This window comes from Ciconia boyciana, chromosome 10 (genome assembly GCF_034638445.1).
Source record: "Ciconia boyciana chromosome 10, ASM3463844v1, whole genome shotgun sequence".
Lineage (NCBI taxonomy): Eukaryota > Metazoa > Chordata > Aves > Ciconiiformes > Ciconiidae > Ciconia > Ciconia boyciana.
Window position 1 is genome coordinate 27200123 of NC_132943.1, and position 21435 is coordinate 27221557.

General features: G+C 35.5%; 1 protein-coding gene across 7 annotated transcripts in view; it reads right to left on the bottom strand.

Annotated features, from left to right (window-relative positions):
* The window catches only part of SESTD1 (SEC14 and spectrin domain containing 1), a 62472-nt gene that overhangs the window by 28650 nt on the left and 12387 nt on the right, over positions 1-21435 (bottom strand). For all 7 annotated transcript variants that reach the window (XM_072874528.1, XM_072874526.1, XM_072874522.1 and 4 more), the window contains 4 exons: positions 21308-21387; positions 15049-15157; positions 11410-11500; positions 9206-9319 (listed from right to left, as the gene is read on the bottom strand). In XM_072874528.1, coding sequence (XP_072730629.1) covers positions 9206-9319; positions 11410-11500; positions 15049-15157; positions 21308-21362 — 369 coding nt within the window. In that variant the 5' untranslated portion in view covers positions 21363-21387. The remainder of the gene's footprint in view (positions 1-9205; positions 9320-11409; positions 11501-15048; positions 15158-21307; positions 21388-21435) is intronic.

Genomic DNA, 21435 nt, shown 5'->3' on the forward strand with positions numbered 1-21435 from the left:
GATAAGATACAGATACAAATGAAGACCATTTACAGTTATAAAAATAGAAATATCCCACTGTTTGCTTGCAACTGGACTGATTTTTTTTTTTTTCCAAAGTCATCTTATTACATTGACCCCAAGGAAAAAAAAAAAGTTTTCTTAATCCAAAGTAAAAGCCTTTGGACAGCAGATTGTAGTTGGATGTTAAAGTGAACAGCTTAAATTCCCTAAGGGAGAAATGAATACACCTCAACAAATGGCAAGACAGAAAAAAAGTATAAATTATTGAATTTGTAAATCTTTGCTTCCCTTCCCACTTGATCCACCCACTTCCAACAACAGTGACAGCTAATAAGGTGACAGTGGTAGTAGATTTCAAATATGTGCTGTTTGCTATCAACCAGGGTCCCTATCATCATCATCATCTGTACTCAGTTCTTTTTAAAACCTAGAAGAGTAGTAGCAGCTCTCATCATTGCTCTACTCTCATCAGCAAACTTGCTTTGTACAATATTGGCCTGCCAAAACATTGCGAAAGCCTTTGCAGAAATAACTCAGAATGGTGCTTTGGGAGAAGTAAGAGTGCTATATTTTTGAATAAAATCAAAACAACCTTTTTAAGAACTGCCAAACAAAACAAAAAGATCTATGTACTGCAAAGTCCTGTGCTTCAACTGCAAAATTCCCTTATTTCTCAGGGGTGAGACTATAGTTATTTTTTCCAGTAACATGATTTTGACCCATGCAACAGTGCCACTAACACTTATCTTTCATAATACAAGAGCTTTGAATACTGTTTGTACAAAGCTGACCTCTTCCTCTACATCATTTGCTGTTTTTTTGCAATTATTTTCATTGATCATCTGCAATGAGATAGAGGCAGATGTCAAGATCAGAGAGGAATTCTGGATATTCAACAGAACATATAAAAGTGCCCCCACAATGTTAAAAACATCCACCTGAACTTTCTTTCTTGAGGGAAGAAATGAAAAAGTTCTTTAATACAAATGTCACAGAGTCAAACCCAGGAGCTATTCAAAGACAGGATGGTGTAAAATTTCAGTAACAAGGCATTTTTTTCTTAAGTGTGTAATATCACAGCAGCCACACTACTGAATCTAAAAAGAAGCAGTTACTTTCCAAAAGAACACAACACACATGTCCCTCGAGAATACAAAATTTAAACAAGTGAAATCTAAGCATATGATCTTCTGAGAGAAGTAAATATCTCTATTAATCTTCGTAGCTTGACATCAATGAGTAATATACCCCAGTTCTCAGATAAATTAAGAAAATTATCTAAACAGATTGGATAGTAATATTCTACATCTATTATCTGAGCAAAAACTTTACACTGGGAAATAGGTACAGAAGCACTATAAAGGGACTAAATCCTATTTTTAATCTCAGGATTAAAAAGGTCTTAAAAATCAAATTTAGTTTAAATTGATAATTTATGTCATCTCTTAGAAAAAATATTTATTCTTAACTGACATTTACACAACACTGTAAACCTAAAAATACACTTTCACAGTGAATTTCACATAAAAAAGACAATCCTGACAAAATAATTTATGAAAACAGAGAAAATAATTCATTACATACACATATCTATACTGCTTATAATATGTTAGTCTGGTTTTGGTTTGGTGGGGTTTTTTTTTTTTTTGGGGGGGGGGTTGTTTTGGGTTTGGGGGGGCTTGTTTTTTTTGTTTTTGGTTTTGTTTGTTTTGTTTTTACACTTCAAGCAACCTAATATCCAACAACCAAAAAGTCTGACCAAGTTCACAATTCTTTGTAAAGAATTCTTACTGGGTGTGCCCAACTACTGAGAAGTTTATATGGGCTGAAAGTGCATTACCAACACGTGCCACAGTTTCTCAATTATTTTAAGTAACCCTCATGATCATGTGGGTACCAAGTGATGCTAATATGAAATTAGAATCACAGAATCATATAGGTTGGAAAAGACCTTTAAGATCATCGAGTCCAACCGTAAACCTAACACTACCAAGACCACCACTATACCACGTCCCATCCAAATTAGATGCATCTTTAGAAAAATATTCTAAGAATAATAGAATGTGTATATTATATACAGTATTAGCTGTTTGATGTTATGCAAAAGTGACAGAAATGCAACTAATGGAAGAACATTTATGCATACGATAATATATAAAATGTTTAAATTATCTGTTCTGATTTGTTACATTGCGATGTAACTGTCTACAAATGTAGCTACTCCAAGAGTATATTAAGGTATTTACTCAATATGAGCAGAACATCACTGCCTCATTTACTAATTTTAATAAACTAGCATCAAAATATTTAATACTTTTTTCATTTACTTACTGGAACATAAGTATCTATCATTCTTAAAATACTTCTTTTTTAAAAGAACATTAATAAAGCATGCTCAAAGCTGATCATACTTATCCGGTCGCTGATTCGTAATTTTGGACAAATTTCATTCAAACAGGCATAAGTAGAGGGGGTTTTGTTCATTTCCCAAAAATTCTGCCAGGAAACACTGGGAAGCCCAGATAGCTCTTCCACACTCACAGCCTGGTTGATAGGTATAAAATGCTGAATTTTTATAAAGTCCTTTGGGCTCGACATTAAAGCTGTTTTCTCAGTGGATTGATTCTTGTTGATTTGTTATGCCAGCAGCTTACATATCCAAACAGCTTTGGAAAAATACGGGGAAAGCTTCAATGAACAAGGCAGAGATTTTGCGAGAATAACTTTGCACTTCAGCCTGTGCAGAAATCCAAACCGAAGAACACCTATGTTCCTTTTTCACACTACACTGAAGGCAGCTTTTCTATAAAAACCAGCAACTTCATTTTTTTTTAAATAAGTGTGAATCCTAGTTGTTTTCTAAAGCACAATCAGATTCACCTTTGGCATTTATGTTCTTTGAAAGTTAGCTGTGCTTATTCCCCAGCAAACTCAGCTGCTGCAAAAAACTTAAATATGTCCGCAACTATTCTCCTGGTGATTTTTCAAGAATAACTATGGTACTTTTAACAGACAAAACATAGCTGCCCATATATCTGCTCTGATGGTGATTCATTGCCACGGAATTGTAAAGCAAAGACTTCCTCTTCTAGAGGAGAAGAATAATCCTATTGTTTGATGATAAATATTTCAACCCATTTTTTGAAACACTATTTGATTAAACACTGAGTAGGATAGAGTGGTATTTGTTAATATGGAACACTATACAATGATCATTTGCTTTAACATTACACCAAGAAATGCAAGTTAAATATTTATCTGGCTATTATCACACAGAAATCTGGCATACAAAAAACCCAAGAGCAGTTAGCAGAATCTAGACATACACTAGACTAACTGTAAACTCCACTCCCAGTAACTGTCTTCTCACTTTTGAGTACTCATGGTTTTGCCCACTCATTCAACCTTCCCCTCCAGGGCTCATGACAATAATTAGCACACTATCTTTTTTCCATCCCAGAGAAGACACTAATAGGCACAAACAATCTGGTATTTTCCAACACACCCTTCTTTAGGACTGAATTTAGAACGTGATGTAAACACAGGCTTACGTACTCCAGCTCCACAGGGACAATTCCCTGATTTGGCCCAGGTTTTTAAAAGAAAGGACCCATCGCCTCCAGTGTTAAAACAGCAGCAACAAAGATACATGCAGATGAAAAGAGAGATGCATTTAAATAAACATAATTTTGATAAAAACTTGGAACTCCTATATGCATTTTTGGGAAAGTCCATGAAAGCTACAAATCTTGGTGCCTCAGTATTAAAACAGTGGACTGGAAGATCTGATACAAAAATTAAAGATTCCCTATAAAGTGTTATTCATTCTGCATTCTGCAGAGCAATATCCTCTTATCAGCATTATTCTTAAAAGATAAATTGGGGATGATTGTGCCACAATTAATTTCCCAGTGGAATACTGAGAGCTAAGATATAAAGATACATGTGGTAATGACAGTTAATTTCAAAATACAAGAACAGTATAAAAACCTCTTGTAGTAACATCGTAGAAAGTTCTGGACCACAGTGTGTTTTCAGTGGCACCAAAAAAAGCTTATATAAAGTGTTTGGGGTAGAGATTTTTGTATTTTGGAACATTAAGGATTGCTATAACCACATAACAGGTGTTTAATCACTTTCAGAATAAAGATTGTTAGTCTAGAGAAGGTATGTATCACTGACTTAGGTAGACAAAAGAGTTACTTTACTTGAACTGGGGACTGATATGAAAAACTGGGGTCTAATCACATTGGATTTAGCCTTTCCAGTTGTTTTCTTAAACAGTTCCTAAACTTTTTAACAAATGACAAGATCTTACTAGCTATTTTTCAGGCACATAACATGAAAAAAGAGAAGTCAGCTAGCTAATTTATTTCAGATCAATTCTGATATGCAAGTATATGGACCATAAACAGGCTGGTAGGCAGGAAATTTTCACAGAACAATGTGAATTTAGGTTTCTGTACTCCTCTGTATATTGATGACTTGACATTAGAGACATGATTCTGCTGATATATGATCATAAGAAATTTCTGATGCTATTACTAGAGACTTAAGAGTTGTTAGTTGCTGCAGTGCAAGCGTGAAGCATTTAGAACTACTCAGACTTTGGACTTCAGGACTATCAGGATCCTTTTGCTACATACTCTAAGGTCTGATTTTTCCAACTAGTTCCCAGTAGTTTACCACCTTTCTTTCCTTCCTCCTTTTTTCTTTTTTAAGAAATCAAGGGCTAGGTGGTTTTAACTCACAGTCCTAAGTGAACTTCTAAATTTTGCTCCATGATTTCCACAAAGATAAGAACAGCAAGCACACTTTCCTCCTCCCTACTTTTGAGACAAACTGATTTTCAAAGAACTAATCTAATAACTAAACCAGGCTTAGAGATTTTTCCTCCCATTCCCTTAAATGAATGGCATATGCAAAAAAAAAACCCACCAGTCTGTAGGCAATTTTGCATTCTGTACAAACTGCAACATATGCAGAATTTGTACGTTTCTTCTACTTCTATGGTACGCATTTTCCTCCAGCTATCCTAGTTATCTTCATATGAAAAGCTCACAACCAAACACAACACACTACAGCTAACAAAGAGTGATTTGTTTCACATCACTATGTAGAGTACATTAACAAAAAAGCAAAAAACAACACCTCCCAACACTCCAAAACAGTCAGAAATTTCTATATTGAAACCCTGTTCTTCATTCATTTAAAAACATTAACAGTATTAAGTATTACACTGTAACATACGCAACATTTCAGCTGAAAGACACCCTTGGAACAATTAAGACAACCCTCCTGTTATGCAGCATGGGCACAGGACCAGAAAAAAACAGCTTTGATGAACACATGAACTGGTTGCTAATAAGCATTTTAAGCAGGAATAAAGGGACAGAGGAAAGCTCTGCTGGAGGATGAATGGGAATTGACCTGAGGCAGGCCCAAAACCAACATTAATACTAACCAGGAATAAGGATATGCACTTTTTTTACTCAGCTGAATCAGCCCACCTCTTTATACTTATTCACCCAGTAGCCTTTTGATCTCAGTTCCCACATCTACTTTCAGTGCTTTGTAACTCATCATCACCACATCTCACTCTGAAGCAAAGGATCTCTGCCTTTGAACAGAAAGGGAGGCATTGTGATTGATGGCTTCATATGGCAATATTAAGCAAAGTATTAAAAACAGATCAGGTAGCAGGAAATAGGAGGTAGATGTGATGCCCCATTAGAAATCACAGTTACATAGCATTAACTTCAAATAAAATTAAGATTACACTCTCAAGTGAATAAAAAGATTTCATACTTTCATTTAATTTTTAGATCATATTTCTTTCACTGGTGCAAAAGCAGTCTTGGATCTTCCTAGTAGTTACGCAAATCTAACCCATGACCCAAAAGACAAGTTGCGTGTTGTTTTGTTTTTCCTGCCAGTAATGTACAATTATGCAGCTGTAGATTTGTGCATGTGTTAGAGGCTTCCATAGCCTTATCAGTGCTCTGCACTCATATCAGGAATAGAGCAAAGACATCTCTAACACAAATATTATTTGGAGCACAGAGAAGGTGGGTTATTTTTACTGAGCCAGTTTTCCTAATCACAACCAAGTAACAGATAACCAAGAGTTAATGGATGGTGAAGAATAAAGGCTTGCCTAATACCAAGGGTGATTCTTCATTATCTGGGAAAGCACAAGATTTTTCCTACTGTCCTCTCAGCTTTCCCTGTCCTTTAATGAAGAATGCCATTTAAGAGTATGAGCTATTGCACAGAAAAAAATAAATAGAAAAAAGCCAAGTGCAAGAAAGAAGCAAAAGCCATGAGCTAGGATGGTATCACACAGTCTCTTTAAAAACATCAATAGCAACTCTATATCAATAGCTGCACCTTATACAACCTCAGTTAGATGACAACTGCCCCAAAGCTGATGATAGCCCCTTGTGCAAGCAAGCAGTCTCACCCTGGTTTCAGTGCTTCTAAATTAGGCAGAAAGGAAACTCAAGAGCAAAGACCTATCAACCAAAATAAGAATTCAGCAACTACCTATGACTATCCTCTACTCATACAAACTTCTGATCTGCCCATGCATTAAGCCAAGATACAAGGAGCCATTAGGGAACAAATCTGAAGTTTTCCTCCTGCCTAGGAAGCAGCTGCTGTGTTTTAATGCTATGATTATTTTTCTTGTAAAATGATACATCACTGACTACTTTTCTGACAGTTGACACATTTTGACATATGTTTGCATGAAATGCATCTCTAGTAGTTTAATTATTTTCTTCTTCCCAAAACTTTAGAACTATTAATTTAAGAGGATCTTAGATCAAAATTTCAGGTCAGGGAGAAATGTTTACAGTTCAGTAATGAAAAAAGTAGTCTAGAAACAGAAACCAAAAAGTTTAGTTACACAACTCCAGTGGTCTATGCCAACAATGCCAACATCATCATTGGCACAGAACATGCTTCATAAAATTACCAAGCTTACAAAATTTCATTACAGAATTATCATTTAATGACTGTTAGCTAATCCTTAAAGTAAAACAAAAAAATCCCTTTATCATCGTAGCCATGTAAAATTATCCCTGCTCCGTTAACATATTTTCTGTAGGCTTTCTGCTTATTTGTCTAGAAATAGATTCCAGCTAAGTCATATTAAGAAAAATCCAAGAAGAATCTATTCTAGAGGATTAACTTCCAAACTGGCAATATCATGATGTATACAGTAACAACCACTGTATAAAATTCTTTTATACCACAACTTCAAAGGCTTCCTGAACTTGTCCAAGGACCATATTTACAGGTGTGCAGATGGGAAAAGAAACCCTAAATCAGACAGTAGAGACTGCTAAAGAAGGCAGTTCACCTTTATTACTGCCACTCTCTGGACTTTGGCATTTACCTTATGGCCTGAAAGCATCTGTGTGAAACTGAATATTGCAAACTTAAGTCACTTTCTAAACGCAAGCTTAAGAATCATCCTTTTGAGTACAGATGGTTGGTTCAGTCTCTTTAATTCTCATCTTAGATGTGCTCCAAACAATAGGCTAGTTTATAAAAGGTGGACACCACCATACTCATGTCTTTTTCTTTTGATAATCACGTTTTTGATTAAAGAAGCTATGACCGAGCTGCTACATGCTGAACTTCAAGACAGAAATATACTTTGACCACACCTCCTTGCCAGTCCCCTCACGGGATTCAGATGAAGGGACAGAGAGACATCTGTGAAACCCAAGAGAGTTTAACAGTAATGCAAGTCACAAGATTATCACAGTTGGAACTACTTCCAGTAGCAAAATTTCAGGCACTTCACTACCTTTACTAGTGAATATCTTTCTGGCTGCAGACTTTCAAACACACAAGCAGCTGTTCAGGGATTCTTTGGATTGCTTTGTTGAACCTGGGCTACTTTTCAAATCTGTCTTTAAAGAGCTACTCAAAAAGAAAATATGATCTTCATCTGTAAGATAAACAACCTGAAGGCAAACATGCAGGATTTCCTTACTTGTAAGACTCTAAAGCAGATTACAAAGAAATGAAGTAATGTAATAAAAGGACTCTTAAAGCAGAATATTTAAAAAAAAAAACGGGGGGGGGGGGGCAGGGGCAGGGGGTGTTGGTTGGTCATCTGATTGAAAATAGGAATATTACCCCCTCCAACTCCTTCAGAGCACTTTCACATGCAGGAATTGCTTCCAAAAAATGAAGCCACCTATTCTAGGTAAAGTCTGATACAAGACTTAACAGGATAAAATTCATATGAATTAGCAGCACTATATCTAGATGATAGAGTCTTTAGGTTTACATTATTTAGCAGTTACATAACCTTTCCGCTGCCACCTTCCAATTCCCATTTTCCCTGAACTAAGTTTTCTACAGGAGTATTCATGAAATGTTATAATCTTACCATGAGAAAGAATTACACAGCATTAGACAAGGCTGCAAAACTTTTCTATTCAATCTCTTTCATGAAAAAGAGTCTCTCTAAGAGCTTTGATGTACAAAACAAGTAGACATTTTAGTATTTGGTGAGCACAGCAAGCCTGTTGTAGTTCAAACAAGACCAGCTTAAAAAATGATTGGAAAGATTGATGGTACAGATAATTTTCAAAAAATAGGGAAAATTGAAGTTTCTGTTAACCTCCCCAAAAGATAAAAGAATAGAACTGCTAACATTAGCGTGTAATCTCTTTTACACACTCTGCCTCACAAGGTAAGGACACTATCACCTTATATTTGGCAAACTGAAGGGACGTATAACCTTTGTTACTAATGTCAAAGAACTCAAAAAATGAGAGAACATGCATGCAACAGCAGCAAGATGTTCTTCAAAATGGTTACTACTGATTTAGTGACACCATACAACATGTATCTCTACAGTCTATTACAGAAGACTTATGAAAAAAATTTACACTAAACCCTGTACAACAGTTTCTTACTCAAAACATCCACATTATGTATCAAATATTCTTTGCTCAGCGAGAGGATAAAGCTGAAATGCCACACATTTCTAATTTGAGACCTACTTCATTGAATATCCTTATTAAAGAGAGGAAAAATTAAAAGGCCACAGCAGTTTAAGGATATCCACAAAGTATCTGGAATATAACTATTTTTAAAGAGACATTAATTTTCATCCAATTACTCTAGTATTCCAGAAATGGTATTTTTGACTGAAGTAGACAAAAGTTCTACATACCTCAAAGCCAAGTCTATCTTTCTCTTTCCAAAAACAGAAATGTGTAACCTTCTTATCCCAAAATTCATCTGGCTTTACTACACAAACAAGTGACACCTCAGCTGGAACAACATTCTGTAAAACAAATGAAAAAAATAAGTAAAACATTCAAGATTAAACCTTCATTTACCACAGAACTGAATTCCACTTACATGTCATCATCTATTCAAGAACTTAAAATTTACAGACAGAAATTAAACTAAGTCTGCTGCATCTACATCACGTGTTGGCTCCATCCTGCTTTGCAGTAGATTGCACTAAATTTCATAGTAAAATCATGTCAGAACTGAAAATAAAATCTAGCCTCTTTACTCCGATTCTCGAGGCCTAACCATTAGCCCATGCTACATCAGTACAGAAAAACAAGAATTATAGGCTAGACTTAATTTATGACATTTCATTTAAAATGTTAAGGACAACAAAGCTGTTACGAGCATCATTTGCTATGTAGAATGAAATGGTAATCAAAGTTAGAACAGAATTGTATACTTTGTTATTAAATCACATAAAGATTATATCCTATACTTCTCTAGTACTTATTTCTTAGACTAGAATGAAAGGGCTTAATATTAACATTTCAGCTTATTAATTCATAAAAGTATTATCACAAAAACATTCCTCAGCCTGAAACAGTAATTTCATCTACCAAGCTGATTTTATGTTGTCACACTGAATGCAGATCAAGGAACAGAGACTCTTGATTACTCCCCAAATCATCAGCTATAGCAATAAGCAACAGTTAGATAATCACAGTACTGACATAAAGGTGACACAGTGCATAGGATTTCTCTTCAAATACCTCATTATTTTTATAAAAATATAGTTCTGGAAAAGTTATATACATCCAACTCAGAAAGCATAGCACTGAAATAAAAAGATATTTCATTCTTGCATCATTTTAATGAATATACAAAAACTATTTATAAGTAGACAATATTTTTAACACAGAAGTGTCTCTTTGATGACCAGCCAGCACCTTTGAGAACTACGTGTGTCCAAGCAGAGAGAAATCTAAAGCGGTCTGCACAAGTGATTAGTTTACATATGAAAATCTTCTTTATTGCTTCCTTCTCAAATTAAAGACACAGATGTGCAACATGTTTCTGCAGGCTTCACACTGGCAGGAAGTGTGCTGACAGGGAACCACTGAAATCTGAGCATGGGCAAATAGGTGCCTTTCCCACTAGCTGAAGTTCCCACTAAAAGTCACAACTGCACACTAGCTGAAGTGAAAGCTCTGTCAAGATCATAATCATAATATAATGGATCCAATTACTATAACTATTAATAGGAATGCCATCTTAGTCAAGAATAGCTGAAAGACACCTTGAAACAGACTAAAAATCCCAGGAGCAACAATGAGCCAGCAGGACAACAAAATCAAATTATTCATATTTGACATACTTTCTGAGGCTTTATCTAAGTCTGAGAGGAAAACTGCTCTGATAAAGAGAAGTCATCTGTGCAGTAAGGCAGGCAGTAGTCCAAGTTCTCTAATCTATTCAGACTGCTGTATCTTGCATTTTCTTTGGCCACTGAGACTAGAAAATAACCTATACTGTTTGGCAGAAATTAGACTTTATTGTAACCTATACTGTTTAGCACAAATAAGACTTTATTTAGCTGAAAAGCTAAAATAATAATTGTTATTAGTTTCTTTAATTGGGAATTAGCCCTTTTTTGTTTTAATTCTCCTACTTTGTATAGCATCCAGAATATAATTTGTGATTGGGACTATTATACACAACAAAATCAACTAAAGCCAATGCCAATGGAAACTAAGTAGTACAGCATATTGCATCAGAACCTGCTCAGCTGCACTATCAGTGTCAACTGTTCCCCTGCAGACATTCCTACTACTCACAGTTGATGATGCCAGGACCATAATTCTGTATTTTTTTAACTAAAACTCCATTTTAGAAAAAGATCTACAATCGTGTGTTCTCAGCATGTAATGAATTTGTCCCTCACTTGAGCGAGTTCTATCACCCGCTTTTCAGATTGTTTCTTCCTGCACAGAACTGTCACAGAACCACATTTTGTGTTTTTAAAAGGCCATAAATGGTCTATTTCTCAGTAAAGAAATTACTGCCTCTACAATAACACAGCCATTGGGTTCACATTTATAAAACTAATCAGTCAACTATGAATGTATAAAAATTTACCTGTAGCATTAACACAACCGTCTTTACCACGTTCCATTGAGATTTTCTGCCATCCACTATCACAGTAAATCCTCTAGCTTTACACTTCTCACTAAAAGAAGAAAAACACTTAGAAAAAAATAAAAATAATGAACAAGCGTCACATCACAATGACTCTGGATTTCAACTCTACTGAAAAATACAACTACATAGTTTTTTTACTTATAAAAATAGTTTTAAAAACCTTAAGTTTACTCATTTAGAAATAACTTTCAACTTTAATACTCAAGTGTATTAATAGATTTTCCAAATTACAATTTCTCAGTAGCACTGAAGTGTATTTCATAATACAAGCACTTATTTAAACTCTAGCAACTCTGAACAGGTTTCATAACCATTAACTTCACAAAATCCTCAGAAAGAAGAGGTCAATCTACAGTTTCATAAGGAAGACAAAGGAATGACAGTTTTCACAAGGTTATTTGTGAATTGGCACAAATTTGAGGATATAGCTACATATCACTTGATGCACGTCCAAGCAGGAAACCATCTAAACATGCTTAAATTTCTTTCCTGACAAATGGATTAGAAATTGCAGTGCACAAAAAGCCTCTATGAGGACAGAGGCTTTGCGTACGGATCTACAAGAAAGAATATTTTAGACTGACATAATCTTTTTCTTCTAATAAGGTTGAGTCTGTGCATACTACAAAAAAACCTGCTGCAAACAGTTAGCTGCAAAGCCAAAAATTCAAAGGTAGTTCTGCTCAAGTACCAAATGGGAGAAAATAGCGAAAACTTTCCTCACTCTCCATGCATTCCTACAGAGACCTCTCCAGCTCATTTCTAACAGAAGCTGGCAACAAGATGCTCACAACAACAGCTGGGCAGAGAGTTCAATGGTGGCAGCAACTTCTGGATGTCACCAACAGCTGGGAAGCATTACCTTCTCACAACCAGCACAGCAGCAGCCAGAAGAGGACATGGAAGTGAGCTCATAATTTTAGCATTGGTTACCACATTAGATATCGTGTCCCCGGTTGACATTTTTGTGTCCAGCAAAGTTACAAGTAACTAAAAAACATGACATTTACATGATGTAGAAAAGCACTATATAATCTTTAGCACTCAAATCTGCAGTTACAAAATAAAGCCATTTCTGTGATCTCCTTAGCTTACAAAAACCAAAGCAACTTGCATGTAACAGTATGCATTATGTTTCACACCAAGAAATTTAACTGTTAATTATTTCATGTTTAAGCTGAGCTTTATCAGGTATGGGTGGAAGACAAAATTATCTTGGGATTTAAAAAAAAGGGGAAAAAGGCACCTTACTAGTCTATTTAGGAAAAAATAATTACAAAGTTGGCTGCCAATCCATATACTTTTGGTTTTAAGGAATCTCTAAGATCACACACATGATTTTTCTGGAAGCACTCTGAACATTCAAGGCTTTGTGCATTCAATGTTTAATCAGAATGAACTCAAAAGGCACACTAGCACTACTTTTAAGAACAAGATGAAGTGTCACGATAGCATCTTGAGACATGGCTTCCTTAGGCTCACTAGAATCTGGCAGTATCAGCATCTGCTCTTCTCTACTACTAGACCTATTAAAAAACCAAAACAAAACAGAAAAAAAAACCCAAAACACCCAAACCAACAACCAAATTAAAAAGTGAGTACCACTTCTGAAAAGTTCAGCCAATACTCAAACATAAATGTTTGTCTGAAAGTTTTTTTAAAAAAATAATAAAATAAAACCAAAACACACACTTGGTGATTCGAGCCACAATGCAGAGAACACAACAAAGGAAGCAAACTTCAGTATGCACAGACAATAGCATAACATTGCCACTTTTATTTTTCTTGGATGCTGAAGACACTTTCAGAATCCAAGAAAATCATCAAATAGCATCAAAGAAAAGCATAACAGTAGACTTAAGCACTAGGAATAAGTTGCCTGAAGTTTCAGGAATGCTTTACACACACACTCCAAAGAAATTTTAGCTAAGACACTATAAACATGCCTCTCAAATTTTGGACACAGCTATCCATCAACACTAGAATGCATATTTCAAAATAGTTATAGTTACAACATATGGCATGCGCAACTGAATTAGAAGTTAAACATGTTAGGTTACCTTACACATAGAACTTGAGGAAAAAAGTAACATTAATGTTTCTTGGACAGCTATCTGGGCTTGGGACACCATCCCTCCCTAAACCCCTCCTTTTTTCAAGCACTGTTCAGCAAGTCTTTCCAGAACAAAAAAGGCAAGCGCTTAGGCCAAAAAGTTTACATTTCCCACTAAAAAACAACATGCAAACAAAAACAACAATGATTTTTCCATACTGCCACCATAAAGGAGAGATAATTTTTTCCATGACTGACAAACAGAACATCAGATGTGGGAACACTGAACTTTGCTTTCAAACAGATTTCCCAGTTTTTACAAAGAGTACTTTGGTTGAATTTTTATACAGTTATTTTTACACTAATATATCTAAAAACATACATCAGGATGAGACTGTGGAATAATTAATGCTTGCTAGAACAACAATGCCTCCATCTGTTCCACAAATACTGCCAAGTCCTTAAGTGAATGAGATGACTTGTGCGGATGACCATTTGGCATTTTCATCACTTTACAAAAGACAAGCTGTTTGAAAAACCCTAAAACTTCCATGACTAAAATGTTGTGCAATATATTCATATAGCTATTGATGTTTTACTTGTAAGCAACCTGAATTTCTTTGCTTCTCTCTCCCCAATCAGAAATTTTTTAAACAGTCTCAACTACAAAAAAATCAGATCATTTAATTGTGTTTTAAAAACATTTATACTTTGCTTATTGCAAACTAAACAGTCTTTAGTTACGCCATTGTTCCTCTGTTTCCAGAAGAGGAACTTAAAGGGATACAAAAGCAAGCATTTATCTGAGGGGGTTCTTTCCTTTTTAAATCAGTGGCACAAGAGAACAAAAGAAAGCTACGATCAAGATTGATCTCAAGGGAAAAATGCAGTTAACTAAACTAGGACCAAGAACTGTCACCATAAGCTTGCAGGGTTACATGTGCAGAACTTAATCAACAATGATTTTACAGCAAGGTCTGGATGACAGGATACTCACGTCATCATTCAGCACATTTAAGCAGTATCTTAACTTTAAACATTTGAGTTGCTCACTAACTTCAGTAAGACTTCATACATTTTTAGACTCAGTGCATACTTAAACACTACAAGCTTACGCACATAGCAAAGAAAGAGGATGAAGCTTTTTTACTTTGGGCAATGCTACCTTTGTAAGCTTAGGAGTTTCATTCGAATGGCTCATTCATTTACATAGCAATTTAAGTGCATCATCATTAAAAAGAAATTACCAAAGACATCCCAAGAAAGGAGTGAGGAAATACCCAGGGCAAAAAAAACCCCAAAGCCAGATATAGAGAATAAAAGACATATGCAAGCCTCAGTAGATATCCCTTAGTTTATTGGGATGTATGTTTCTAATTCAGTCAGACAGTATCACATTTTAAACAAATATTTAGGTAAAATTCATTTGGTATTGAAAGGCAAATAAAAAGAAAAGTCAATAAAAAGATCCCTTCCACCACTGGAAAAGAAGGCAGCCCTGAACAGAATGCCTTTGAAATCACCTTGGGATACTTAGAAGGTAGTCTAGTGTGACACTCAGCTCATCCATACTCGTCTGTTCAAGGCATAATGGAATTGTCAGAATGAGGCCACTTCTTCTGTCCTTCCCTCCTATTTTTGTGGGGGGGGAAAAGTCATTAGAAAGGTATTGTGATGGCTTTAAAGTAAAAGAAATAGTGTAAGTACATGGTCTCAAAATACATCATAAAAGTAATCTTTAAGGTTGCTGTGAAAAATCACAACTGACATTTCACCTCTCAGTTGTGAGCTTTCATTCACCACATTGATATTTAAGGCATCACCAAGGCTCCAGAGCATAGACCACATCTGTAGCTGTCATAGTCTTTCATCTACTACTTTCAACATAAACAACACAAATCAAGTTTTCCAGAAGCATTATTTTTGCATATCTAGATTACATTTTTAAAAAGTATCTCCTAGACCTTCTACACTACCAGCCTGAGTACATGCTCACCTGGTAAGCTTCCAAGGTGAGCATGTACCCAGCAGCTCCAACTGGAACACACCACCTCCTAGAAACATGGACTACACAAAGGAGGATCTTGTACCACACAGGCTGGCCATGGCACATAGACTAAATTAGTTGTTCATTCATCAAACACATAAGATTTCCAGACCTATTTACAAACACATAACAGTCACCTCACAATTAACATAAATATTTCCAACCAGTTGCTTTAATCTTCATATGCATTTTCAAACCTTTCTGGTAAGAGTTATACAAACAATATCAGCAACAAAAATATTGAACGAGCTGGCCTCACATTTATATGTCCATTATGAGATCCAGTAAGATCAAGTGTTAGGTGGTGCTGATGTGCTGCATTTAGGTAGATGTTCTACAACTGTGTTTTGGATTGTTTTTGACTACACAGACTCTCAAGAAAGTCTCTGGAAAGGTACAGTTTAAAAAAGCAACAATAACGGATCTTTAAAGAAAGCTGAAATCTTCTCTTCTGGTCTTTCTTCTAAAAGATTGACTTTGGAGTCACACAGGTATGAACCAGTAACCAAAATGGATTTGGACTAGGTTCTTACTCATAGCTTAAATTGGAACTGAAGCCAAATCCACTGAATACAAGATCACATGAAAAAAATACTGACACAGCTCCCTGAAAGGGTCAATCAGCAAATGCTGTAGAGTGATGGAAATCAGGTGTGCAGCTGACTCTTCTATTATCACCACATATCCAACTGCAGGGGCATCACTGGTGATCTTTTGACAGTAGGCGGCCTCGAGACCAAAACATTTGCCCCTAAATGGCTGTTAACTCAGAGGATCAAGTAAAAGGGGCGAAGGTAGCTGTGACACATTTCCACTTAATTTGGAGCAACTCATCTAGTTCAAGTATTCACTATTTTGAGCAAACCAGCTTATCTATTTTTTCTCTCTGCCCTTGAATCTTTTAATGTCTATAACCAGGAAAAAGAAAGAGGTCTGAATTTCAAAACCCAATCAAATATTTTGGTGGGGTGTTTTTGTTGGGGAGAACAGGAGGGGAAGTATAAGAAGTAGGGAGGGGAATTTGCACGTTAAGTGAAAAACATTAATGAATCCAAACATACTCCAGAAGGATATAGTGCTTGAGTTTATAGCTTATTAAACCACAACTTCAGTCATCTTAAAGTTTGGGGGTGTTTTTTAAATCCTTGAGTATTTTTTTAAACTAATACCCATCTCTACATTAAACCAGTTTCAAAGGAAGTTCTCCACAATCTGGAGTAGCTAAAAGCCCTTTCCATTTTATTAATTTTTTTTTTTTTTTTTTTAGAATAAGCTTTAATATATTAACTATTTTATTTAAAAAAACCCACACCATGGAGCCATTTAAGTACATATAGGAGGCAGTTACTAAACAATTTTCTCCATATTTTAGAAAAACTGTACAAAGATAACAATCTCAGCTTTATTTGGGGTGAAAAGGCAGCAAAGTAAATTTCTGTAACCTGAGAAAGAACACTTTTATTCTCAAATTGTGTTATTCACATGGTTAAAGCCATTAAATCATGCTTTTGCTTCATAAAGTTACTTAATATTGGTAAAACTGAAGTTCTATCTAAGCAGTAAGAATAACTTTTTACAGAATAGTAGTAACTGTGCAGAAATAAGACAAAGTGCACAAGCACAGCACAGTAACGCTTGCAGATGCGTGCACGTACAATGTCATAATTTGATAAGAATTTCCCCCATCCATTAGAGATGCAGGCAAGATAATGAAAAAACACTGTTTACACAACATATGTTGGCCTCTTAATTGCAATACGTTCTTGCTGTTTCCAAAGCTGTGCAAACTCTCCAAAGAATATTAAAGACCCACTGATCTTTGATCCACTGATCTGACACATGTTTTCCACATCTTCATAAAGGACCTACTGCTTTAAGTGGTCCATTGCAATAGTTGTGTTCCCCTCCCTTTCTTTTTTTGGGGGGAGAACTGTTGCTGGAAAACAGCAATGCACGTTTTAGTAACTATATTTCTAAACAGAAGAATTAAAGAGTGGTACTATCTGAGAAAGGACAAATGGATAGATCCTTTCCGCAGAAACTAAGAGGGAGCCACAGTTTAAAGCAACAGTTATTTACAGATTGTCCACCCTTCTCTGTTTCTGAATGGCAGAAAGCCTGAAAATTGGAGTAGGTAAGCGGGAGAAAAAGGAAGGAAAAATACCTCATGCATTAAAAACTAGACATTTGTTCTCATCTGTACACTTGAGTGAAAAAATAATTTCTCACCACTTGCTACACTGCCTAGTGAGCACACATGAAATCCAACAAATAAGAGGAAAATGTTAAGTTTGTGGCCATCAAATAATACTTCAGAAGCCATACTGATTCAATGGTAGCTTGTTAGCTATCATCTCTCAACTAGAATAAAACATTAAAATTAATAAAGAGGCCTTTCCTTAAGTTTTCAGGCATTGTTTGGTCTTTCCTTAGCCATAAGGAAATCCTCAGAGAAGGGAGGGTGGCAGTTTTTAGGAATATAGAAAAAAAATTCGTTGAAATTAAAATTTGCAACAGCCACGTTCAAAAATGGGTTACACGTTGTAAAATGGAGGAACTATGAAAAATTACTGGAGCAGAGAAGCAAGAAAACACTGTCACAAGTATTAATAAAAATTAAAAACACAGACTGGACAGAATTTGGTGATCAAACTCAGTGAGCCTGTGATAGGAAAAGCAAGAACACAAGAGGTTATGAAGGTATTTCTACAGGGAACAGTAGAAGGGTCGCCTTGAACCAAATTCCAGGGTCCACAACTCCGTGAGCCATGGCAGCAGCTCAGGACTCTACTCGATAATATATTTGCAAGAACTGTATCTAATGCTCCCTCTCCTCTCCTACCCCACGAACTCGTGAGTGCAGCATTAAAGTTGTTCATTTTAATGAATATACACATGGCTGGGGAAGGAAGGGTTTGCAAAAACACACGTTTTCTTCTTGCTTTTATAGCAAGTTAGCTGTTTACCATAACTGATTCCTAACTGGAAGGGACTTGTTCCTTTCAAAGTTACTTCTGGATTCATGAGACAGACAAACACCAGCCCCCACAAAAGTAACTAACTTTTAATTAAGTATTATAGTAGTTCATGTTTTGTTTACACAGACTTGAAAGACTCCAGTGTTGAACAGGGTCTAACTAATGAAAGTTTAGAATTGCCACTCGAAGCCCAGTCATGCAAGACACTAGACACAGAAATTCCCGCTTTTTGACCTGGATTTAAATAGCGTTTGCTGAACTGACCAAAAAAAAACCAAACCACAAACCAAACTCAAAAACTATAATCTCTTGACATTTCACAAAAAGACTGCAATAACTATCTAAATTATTCAGTTTCATGACAAGTCATCTTGTGTAACAACTGATGGGTTTTTCCCCCAGCTTGTAAACATTACTAGAAAAGATTCAAACATCTGTATTCTGCCTGCACTGTGATTTTTGTGCAGCTTTCTTGCACTGAAGTATATACAGATCAGGTAAATATTCTGTCAACCTGCCATAGCACAAAAAGAGAACAAGGTAGGAGTTATCACTGATTCTTTTCCTCAGTGAAAAATTATGGCCAGTCATTTATGTAAAAGATAACTGGTATATCTTTATCCATCTAAGAATCATTGTAACTCAAAATTTTTTTTAAAGGCAATACTGAAAAAAACTGAATGGGTCTTTAAAGGAATTATTACCTAAAGTTACCAGTTAAGAAGCGATGGCTATCATGGATGTCATCTAACATTTCCCAATACTAACACACTAAACAATAAGAATTATTTAATTAAACAGTAAATTAACTCATTCTTTGATCTTGGTTATATTATTTGTAACTCCTTTATAAAAATTAAAGATTGTATAAATATTTACCACCACCTTCAGAATACAGCATTTAGTGAGATAAACCCAATCACATTGTGATTTTAGGTATGGCAAACAACACCTCCTTGTCTTACAAAAAAGCACTACACTCAGACCATCTGAGTCTTTAGGCTTAGAATTAAACCTGAAAAATAAAATCAGGGGAAATTAACTTGATGTGTGTTGTAACTCAGAAGTGGTATAGTTCATAAACTGAAAATATGTTTAAGTTAAGGAAAGCAACTAAGAGCATCACAAAAAAAGAAATTTTTAAATTCATTTTGCACCAAAGTGGTTGTTCAGGTTTTCTGCCGAGTCAGTAGCTTGCCTTTTTTTCCCCTGCTATTTGTAACAACCTACCAACTTGGAAGCTACACAGCCATGGATTCCAAGTCTGAGGAGACACTGTTCCATTAGAAACCATTCCGTTTTGCTTCCAGAAAAAGAAGGCAGGGCCAACATTATTTGTACCGATTTTACTCAAAATTTACAAGAGACTTCAACATATAAACACTGGAGAACATTTTCCTAAAATATGATTTTTCTGATTATTGCTTTTTAATCATTAATATGTTTTTATTTATTAAAATATATGGAATAAAATTGCTTTAAAGAGACATAATGAACTCATTTCTCTGTCAGGTTCCTTTACTTACACTGAAAAATGCTTAAAAGAACTACTGCATGAATCTTTACCATTAATTCAATTAAAGCATCCATTAATACTACACAATTCCAAAAAGGTCAAATCTACTTAGAAATATGTAGGTTCAAAAAGGTTCCTAGCATTTAAACTGCCACTCAATAAATCACTTTCCACTAAGAACATGATATTTCGAAATGGATCAGGCAGCTTTAATAGCAAATTGAAAATGCACTCTAGTTAATGAGAACCTCCCCTTGCGCTATAATGCTGAACAACCAACATATGATGCATCTGCTATTAATATGGAATAAATTGCCCACTGTCCCAGGCTGTAATGTAAGTTGAGTTTGGGGGGTTTTTTTGTTTGTTTTTAAACAGGAATTGTTTGATTTGCAATTGCTGGGGATAGTGAGCAAATTCAAAGCAAAATAAATTCTATTAAAAGGAACAGGTTTCACTTCAGGTGACTGGAGCAGGCTAAACTAGACTAGCTAAAATAAACCAGAAGAATATTTATGGCAACACTTGCCAATTTGTCAAGGTGAGAAGTGTTCTGCAAGTTACCTACCTACCCTAGAGTAGACAATCAAACACCAAGAACTATCTATCTATGCATCTAACTATCTATGCTATCTATGACAGCAGTGAAATCAGCAAGAGAGTATCATTCATCATTTTAAGTATTCCCTTTTGTTTTTCTCTGGCATGGGGAAGAGAGAAAGTTACCTTCAACCCAAGATTCAAGAAGTTTTAATAAATACAACGATAATTCCAGCCTTGCCTGAATTAACTACTTAGCAATAATCAAAATGTTGCCATGCACAGCTAATTCTGCTTCCATCCATTCCTATGTTAGAGTAAAGACAGGGGTGAAAAGGAAGGAAAAACTTTCTAAAGAAAATCCTGAAAGCATTCACTCTGTATTTCTAAAACCACATAAAAAACCAGAAAGGATTATTCTTGCATGTCTGCTAAATCACCATGCTTTTATATATGGACTGAAACCTCATGACATCAGCTTTGTGGGTTGAGTTATAGGCCACAGAGAAAACAAGTGCTGAACGCCAACAGCAACAGCTTGGCTACTAGATTAAAAGTTTCAGAGATCCTTTTGAAATATGACAAAGTGCTAACCAACAATATATTTCTGTTAAATACATCTAGCAAATACACGTAACCAACCTAAAAATTCCATCCAAATTATGCCAAAAGGAACCAATTGAGGAAAACAGAAACCGTACCTGAAAGAAAAGCCAATTTTTTCTTCAGAATGGGTAATATTACTGAAGCTTCCATTCTACTTCAGATAATTTTCACAGCTCTGAAACACAAGAATTCAAAGTTGTCAAGCACGGGAAATCAATTACAA